We start from the raw sequence: 8722 nt of genomic DNA, 5'->3' as shown, positions 1-8722 counted from the left end.
TTATAGAGGGCGCCATGTAACAAATCCAAAAAAAATTAGAAAATTTCCCAGTAGTTTAAAAACTAGAAACGGTCAAAGTATCCAAAAAAAATTAGAAAATTTCCCAGTAGTTTAAAAACTAGAAACGGTCAAAGTTCAGCAATTTTTTTCTAATGGAAAATCCCATGCATTATCAAACGGCTGATTTTTTTTTACTCCGGCCGTTTTTTTTCACGCGATTTTTTTAGAAGCTGTTTTGTTTATTGAAACTTTGGTGGTAACTTTAGATCACATTTGAGCACATGTATCCATATACAAATTTTCATTTTTCGTTGGTATGCCCCTTTAAGCTAGCCTATATAGATGTATTTTAAAATATGCTAAATACAGTGTATAGCAGTAATAACCATTTGAAAATTACCATGTGATACGCTAGATAAATACCCTTAAAGGATTTATATACCTTTAACTGTTGAAATGCCAGATATTGGCTCTGTTCTTAAATGTGGAAATGCAAAACCAGGTAGGTCATGTATTATGAATATTTCTTTTTAATTAGTTGTGATCACTGATAAGACTGTAACTGGCAACTGCAATACATAAGTTTTGGGCGGGACCAACAGAAAGTAGTGTAGTATGCAGTGCACATTTCAAGTTCCAAAACTCTCTACTTATTATTTGTTGTGTAATTAATATATCATTATGTCTGTAGTGCCTAAGATACTTTGTGAAATTTCCTCTGACTATACCTTATACGGGTGATGAACCATCTCCAAGTATCGAGAGTGAGGCCCCGGGGTATATTGAGGCATGTACACAAGTTTCACTAATAAAGGTTGTGCATGACAAACACGAGCATGTGTGTCATTTCGAACGAAAGGTAATTAAAAATAGTTCTTTTTGGTGGTATAGAAACACTGACATATTTACAATTTAGGAACTCGAGTTGCACCCGATGCCGAAACAAATGAAGGATGTTCAGTAATGCATTTAATACTCTGATTTTGGTTTATTTGCAAAAAACTGCAATATCTCTTAACAACATTTGTGCTTCCTCTCTGTAACCATTAATCCACATTTTTCACGCTTGCACCTGCCTTACCAATCCTTTGCTTCACATCGCCCGGAGTTTGAAACTACAGCTAACTTTTCGCTGCTAACTCTTTCTAAGATACATTCTGGCTCAAATAAACAGCCTACAGCGGGGCGCAAAAATGTTGATTGAAAAAGTTTATCATCAGAAAATAAAGAATTCAAGTTTCAAGAACTTGTTAAATTACTATCCTTGCTTGTAGCAAGTTGTAGGTGTTTCAGACATCACTTGAAGGCCATATTATGATTTATAAACAAACTGGAACTCTTAAGTATTTATTAGTGCCACTATTAACCTAGGTAGTACATAACTAGTCCATGATTACCAAAAAATGACGTTTTTAAAATTCGCGCTATATCCTACACGCAAAAATCAAACTTTCTAACAATGCAACTTGTTTAGGAAACCTGGTAGTTGCTAATAAAGCAAGTAAAAAAGCGCGCCTACCTCTAACATACAGGTTATGGGTAACTCATAAGCTGGCACGAAATGGAAACAGAACACCCATGTGGCCATGTTTTAACGACTGTCATTTCTCAGCCCGGCGAATATATAAATTATAAAAAAAGGAATTCATTTATCGCTGTTTTTTCTTAAAACAATTCTACTCTACTGTATGGGTGAGGCAGAAGACTTTGGATTTAACCCAAAGTTGAGCAATAAATCCATACATACAGTCAAACGCAATGTTTAAATCTTAAATATGTCTACCCCTGCTTATACTGCTTCTAACCGCTTTAAACTGGTTTCCAGATCCCAGCTCAAGTAATCCGAAATGATCTGCAAATAACCGGTTCTATCTTTGCTACACTACTTTTTTTTAAAGTTCGGTATGCAAACGTCATTTTTTATGATTTATCAGTGTAAACACTGATAGGAAAGTCCCTGGTTTGTAGACTACAGAATTCGTTCATGCGTGAAGTTTGATTTGGCGGTGTGTGACGTCACGTACCGTTTTGGCCTGTATGAATTTTAAACGTATATAAATCAAAAACTAAAGGTTTTTTTTGTTTACTTTTTTAAATTGGTGTTATAATTGACCAAAATAATATATATATTGAGAATTGGCATTTTTTCCTACTGTTTAATATGTGCCTTTAATAATACTTCCACGTATAGTAGGGGTAGATATTGTTAAAGATATGTTGTATCAGATTCGTTGTTAAATTTATTCTTTCTTCACTCATTGGCTAATTTTATGTCTGTGCAGATACGCAGTAAAGATTTAAATTGCAATATACGACATTGCTCGTGAGGTAGTTGTAATATTGACAGTAAATATGGTCCTGCCAGTAATAATCCCTTTGAAATGAAATGATTTGGGGAATTTGCAAACTCAAAACACAACTGGCAAAAAAATGTTTGCAGAACACAGTGACTAAGAAAATATCTAGAAGTTTTTCAGCAAGTAGTAATCATGTTGCTTCTTCTGTTGCCAATTCAAAGGACGGTCTGGTGAAACTTTGTGTGGCGGCAAGTTTATTACCTTTGGATCCGGACTGTTCTTAATTTAGCAATAAATAAAATGGCCTGTTACTTATAAATACAAACCATCAAAACTTGCAGCAAAGGTACATTGGATGTATTTATGATGGTGGTCAATGATGTTACATTCATCTAGTAACTATTACCCTCAAACACAAGGTCAAATCTGTATCACAGGAATATTGCACTGTTCATTGGTGGTATATACACAAACATAGGAAGGTTGAAGTACCATTTGATAAAAACTTTTTTAATTCAATTATTGAGAATTTGGTGAGTTTTCAAATCCTTTATTTATTTCCGTATTTCACATCATGCTTCAAAACTCAATAGAACTTCTCAACGAGAGAAGCATTCAAATTGCTCAAACAACAGCAAATCACAACAATTTTTTCAAAATATCATGATCTTAGTGGAAGAATGTTACTAAAAAATTTGAAAGTATTTTAGCGACCAATGACCTGTTCCACATCACCTTACAGTCGAGTGCGAGCTCATCTCTTCTTACAAAGAAGCCTCTGTCTGCCATTATGGAACATCTCCTGGCAGAATGTTTTCCCAAAACAGATCTAACAACTATTTTCTTGTATGAAACATTTCTTGACCACAGATTTGAATTGAAACAAAATGAACCTCTTGGTGTTAATGCTACTCAAATTTTGTGTGTGTTATATGCTTATAATGACTTCAAGTTTTTCTTTGACAAGATGGTAAATCAGGGTTTTTTGAACAAAAAACTCTGTGCAATCTATTATTATTGTTCTGATATTGGGAAATGGCTTAAGAACTTCTGGAAGTTTTTTCTCTTCTTTCACGCCATTTAACATAGAAACTTCAGCTCAAATTATATAAAACACTAATCCTGCTAAAATATGATCCTGTTGCAACTGATAAAGATATCGGACAGATGATGCACATTCTCCAGCCTCTCCTAAGTCTGAGCGAACACTTAAAAAAATCTTCATATATACTCATATCTTTTGTCTTTTTTTGCAATTATCTACACAAAAATATGTTTATTTAAATGTCTAACTAATAATTAATCTAAACTGTATACCTGTGGAAGTGTCTATTACTGCTATGTCAATAATTCATTATGCTTGCATTTGTTTTAACAAATTATAAAATCAGCTCCAATTTCTTTACTGAGCGTCCTAAAAAGTAACCAACATAATATTAAAATTGAAAAAATTCAACCCTGCACTATAGTTACCAGTATAGCAAGCCAATAATTCATTATGCTTGCATTTGTTTTAACAAATTATAAATTCAGCTCCAATTTCTTTACTGAGCGTCCTAAAAAGCAACCAACATAATATTAAAATTGAAAAAATTCAACCCTGCACTATAGTTACCAGTATAGCAAACTGATGAATTAACATCAGATAAAACATCACTAATAATAAACTCTTTCTTCTGTTTTTTTTTCTGTGTATGGTATTGCAGCCTGCAGATGCTGAAGTGCGATGTTGGTCTGTGTCTGGCTTATAATAAACTAAAATATTAAAGTTTAGCTTAATAATAAAATCAGTTATAACACACACAATGGCAGCATAACTTTTCTGTTTATAAATCTATACTGCGTATATCTGCACAGACATAAAAACTACGCAAATGAGTGATAAAAACTAAATTTAACAACAAATCTGATACACCATATCTTTAACAATATCTAACCCCTACTAGACGTGGAATTATTATTAAAAAATAGCGACCGCACAAGCACAGTTTCAACAAAAACGTCGCATAACTTTGCTATGCAAAAAGATATGCTATGGACTTAGATTGGAAGACATACTCTCGGTCGCCACCCATGTGGCAAGTGGTCTAGTATTGCCTTCCACCCCAGTAATGCTTGCGATAGTCCAGGGATCACATGTATTTCTTCTTTAAAAACTCTCTCACCGATTCTTAATTTAGCGACAAACATTCCATCGTGTGCTAACGATTCCGTCTTTTGGTCCAGAAATTGCCAAAGCGGAACGTTCTAGTGGCGTCTTAAATAGTTCGTAAATGTCTTTTCCGATAACCGTAACATCCGCTCCCGTATCGATTTTAAATTCCACTGCTATTTCGTTTACGTGCACGATTTCATCCGTACCTGACGTAGAAATTGAGCCCAGAAAAGCAGTTTCTGTAACCACATTGTGCACTCGGGTGTGTTTTACACCTGGATTTAAAATGTCCTCTAGTGCCACACGCGAAACATGTCGCATTGCTCGCGGGCAGAATTTCCTCGGATGCGCGTTTCTCCCGCACCATTCGCAACGAGCAGCCACTCTGGGACGTTGATTAGAAGGCTGATTAAAAAACGGTTGCGGTGCACGGCGGTTTTCCACTTTAAAACCCCCGCCTCTCTTTGTACGCACCAAGTCGAGCGAGGATCTATTCTGTTCTTTGAGCATCGGTTGTTGCTTCTTAAAGACGTCCGTATTTCTAATCACGCTTATGGCTCTTTCCAACGTGAGGTACGCCATTAATTGTAGTCTTTCTGATAGTGATCGGTCACCAATTCCTACAACTAACCGATCGCGAATCATTTCTTCCCGTAATTGACCATAGTTACAGCTAGAAGCTAACGTGTACAAAGACGTAATGAAGTCATGCACCGATTCTCCCGTATATTGATAACGGCGGTTAAACAATGACCTTTCATAAATTACGTTACGCCGGACATTAAAATAATTATAAAATCGTCGCTTAATTTCTGCGTAACTTCCCGCTTGTTGCTCGGTTAAATAAAATGACCTTAAAATGTTATCACCTTTAGATCCAAGTAGACACATGAGTGTTAACCTGCTTGGATACGCTGGCTTCTACCAACCCTGAAGCTTCCTTATACCTTTTAAACCTTCCAAGATTCCCATTCTTGTGGTCTTTGAAAATTAAAGGCTTCTGGTACCAACCCTGAAGCTTCCTTATACCTTTTAAACCTTCCAAGATTCCCATTCTTGTGGTCTTTGAAAATTAAAGGCTTCTGGTGGCGAGATCTGAAATGCCATTCTGACACCATGTAGTGAGTCTCTATAGGAGTGTCGAGTCGTGTTAGCTTGCCTTGTAATGCGTAGCACGTCTCGTGAGAAGGGTAGAGAGCGATCAAGGTCGACAGGCGTATTTATATGCACGTGTTACATAGAGATCATATATCACTACAAATATTAGATATCATGTCTGGTGCTGTGGCACAGAACGTGCCTGCTTCTTCTAACCTAGAAGAAATGGGTTCAAGGCTCGTCGCTGCTTCAACAATAGTGGGTTTATGTTTTATTGAAAAGACAAAGAGTTGTCCCATGGTGCTTCTTACCAGAGAACCTTAGTTATATAATATATATACAATAGAATGTGCATACACAGTTTTGCGGTAATGGGCCAAATTCGCGTAAACCCTAGGTTCTCATCAACAAGGACCGTACCTAAATTAAACAGAATTTTAAAGTATTTGTTATCATATATTTTGCCTAATATAAATTACCTATTAACTGCAGTAAGTAAGTCACAAACATGCACAAATATTTGAGGTTTCCAAGGTTGGTATGTCACCCTAATGTTTGAAAAAGGGACAAGATCATAAACAGCATTAACTGTGTAGTCCATACAGACAAGCAGAACCAATGCATATTGCACCGCCAGGTTAATTAATGAGGTTTTCAAACGCCAGGTTTCAAAATTTTAATACTTTTTACCCAAAGGGGCATACTAACGAAAAATGCTCAAATGTGATCCAAAGCTACCATCAAAAATTTAAAAAATGAGTTTTAAAACCGCAAATTCGACCGCTGGAAGTGGCGCAATAATTGGATTTCCAATTTCAAAAAAAATCACTCGAATTTGACCGCTTCTAGTTTCTAAAATAATAAAGAAAATTCCAATTTGATTTCTAATTTGGTATAACTTTTATTGAACACTCAATCCATTAAAGAGTAAAAAAACAGAAAATGTCCTAAGTTTACTAACCAAACATAAAAGAACATGTTTAAAATATAAAAATACAAACAAAAACGCATAACATTACCATAAACTGGTGTATCTAGCTGCAGTTTTGCGTGTAAATTGCCGTGATTTTACTTTTTGGCTCACAAACTTACCGGCAACGAAACTTAAGGTATCTGTGTAAAATTTGCCTAATATCAAGGAAAACAATACTGAGTTACTATTTTTGGTCCTCTGCTTGAATTAGTACGTTACGGGTCTTTATGAAATCGGAAAACGCGAACACCTTATCTGCTAGTACTTAAAGGCCCCAGGCACCGAACTAATATTTTTGTTGTAATACAAGTCAGTAGGTTATGGAACATATTTAACAAAAAAATACCGCGAAAAAACTCGCTATAAAGTAGATAGGTGTCATATTTAATTTAAAATTAAAAACAGTGACACCTAGCGGATATTTACGGTCAGGCAGAAACACTGAGCTATACATATAACTAGAGAGCGCGACTCAATCACACTCAATGGCAGCACAGTGAGCGAAAATAGGACACGCTTGAGTGATTAATTCAGTTTGAGCCCCAATTTAGACAGCGGGAAAGGCAGTTTGTGTAGATATAGTCGAAAGAAAGTAAGTATATGCAGTTTTTCTTCGTTTATTTAAATAGTAAAGTAAATGCGTTACTTTTTAATGGCTAAGCACATGGCCGGTTTACATTACCGCTTTTTTGCGCAAAGGGGTGTAAAGTAGTTCGTGTATGTTAGGAGTTAATGTGTGTCAGCAGGGTAGGTGTCGTTTTATAACGTGTACTGTGTATTATAGAATATGGATACTGTTTATTTGCTACGTATGTAATTTTAGTTTTTACAAGAAATTTTCCTTCATTAATCATTTGTTGTATTACAGATTTGAAGTAAATATAAAGAACCCCAGGCATAATGCAATCAGTAACTAAAGATGAGTAATTTGGTAAAGATGGTTACAACAATTGGTTGTTGATAAGAACCCCAGGCATAATGCAATCAGTAACTAAAGATGAGTAATTTGGTAAAGATGGTTACAACAATTGGTTGTTGATAAGAACCCCAGGCATAATGCAATCAGTAACTAAAGATGAGTAATTTGGTAAAGATGGTTACAACAATTGGTTGTTGATACTAAGATTAAAAATGTAAGTACCTTGTGTTTTGAGCTTAAACATAAACTATATGTATAAATAAAAGCTGGCAGATGTTCTGCAAGATAAATCACCCATTTGTTTATAGATTGCCGGTCAACATCAGCGCAGCAAAAAAACAAAAATGGAATCAGATCAAAATATTGTTTAAAAGTTATACAAGAAATACAAGACTTTCTGAGCACATAAATTAAAAGTTGCTAAGTAATATCATCGCATTATGATGAGAACACAAAGTATTGTTCCAAATACGTAAAATGACTTGTTTGTGTCATGCACAATATGTTACAAAATTGCTTGTCATATATTCATATTTCTTGTGAATTCTGTCTCTATTTTCACCATAAATTCTGTTGTAAATTTAAAATAAACACGCAATTCACCTTATAAACTGTAATATATGCAAATAACAAATGAAGATTTTAACATACTTTGTAATAGAGTGTATACATACTGAACTTTATTTTTAAATCAGTATTAGGCAAAATGAATGAAGCTGTCAGTAGTAAGTTTGATAAAAGAGGGCACCAGTGCTGTGCATATATGGGTGTGAAAAAAGATCAAGGGCTAAATGCAAAGAGAGAAGCGACAGTGAGGGTAGTGACGATTCTGAGAGTGAAAGTAAAAGAAAGTTTCCAAGAACTTTCCACGAGTGAGAACATTGCATATTATGTCATGTTAAGGATGAGCCTAGTAAGAGAATAACATAAATGAAAACGTGGCATTTTAATTTAGGTTTCCCCGGAACCCAGTTTTATGGCAACAGTGGGTTCACAACATCCGCAAGGCAAATTGGAAACCAACAGAACACTCAAAAATAAAAATATGTTCTGATCATTTTACAGAAAAACAAATTTATCGACACAGAACCAAGATTCAGCTTGCATCAAATGCTGTACCTTCTCGTTTTAAAAGTTTTCCAGGACATTTAAAAAAGGTTTGAGATTTAAGGGAATTATGCAGACATAGGCAAAAAGATAAGATTTATTTATTTTAGACAACAAGACAAAGAAAATCACCAACTGACTGGAAAATCCTGTACTGACCCTTNCCTGTTCCA

General features: G+C 35.1%; 1 protein-coding gene and 2 long non-coding RNA genes across 3 annotated transcripts; 2 read left to right on the top strand and 1 right to left on the bottom strand.

The window, feature by feature from the left end:
* The first annotated feature begins 356 nt into the window (after positions 1 to 356).
* LOC113474892 lies at positions 357 to 1246 on the top strand. The gene is made up of 2 exons (XR_003396598.1): positions 357 to 859; positions 917 to 1246. It is a non-coding gene; the product is annotated as an uncharacterized LOC113474892 (long non-coding RNA).
* Positions 1247 to 4389: 3143 nt separating this feature from the next.
* Positions 4390 to 6241, bottom strand: LOC113474891. Its single transcript, XM_026837810.1, has 2 exons — positions 6131 to 6241; positions 4390 to 5869 (listed from the first exon to the last, which is right to left on the bottom strand). Exon 2 carries the CDS (start codon positions 5341 to 5343, stop codon positions 4474 to 4476), a length of 870 nt encoding a protein of 289 aa, XP_026693611.1. The 5' UTR covers positions 5344 to 5869; positions 6131 to 6241; the 3' UTR covers positions 4390 to 4473.
* Positions 6242 to 6827: 586 nt separating this feature from the next.
* LOC113474893 lies at positions 6828 to 8213 on the top strand. Its single transcript, XR_003396599.1, has 2 exons — positions 6828 to 7656; positions 7751 to 8213. It is a non-coding gene; the product is annotated as an uncharacterized LOC113474893 (long non-coding RNA).
* The last annotated feature ends 509 nt before the right edge of the window (positions 8214 to 8722 follow it).

Source organism: Ciona intestinalis, unplaced genomic scaffold (genome assembly GCF_000224145.3).
Source record: "Ciona intestinalis unplaced genomic scaffold, KH HT000020.2, whole genome shotgun sequence".
Lineage (NCBI taxonomy): Eukaryota > Metazoa > Chordata > Ascidiacea > Phlebobranchia > Cionidae > Ciona > Ciona intestinalis.
This window is presented reverse-complemented; position numbering and strand designations above follow the sequence as displayed.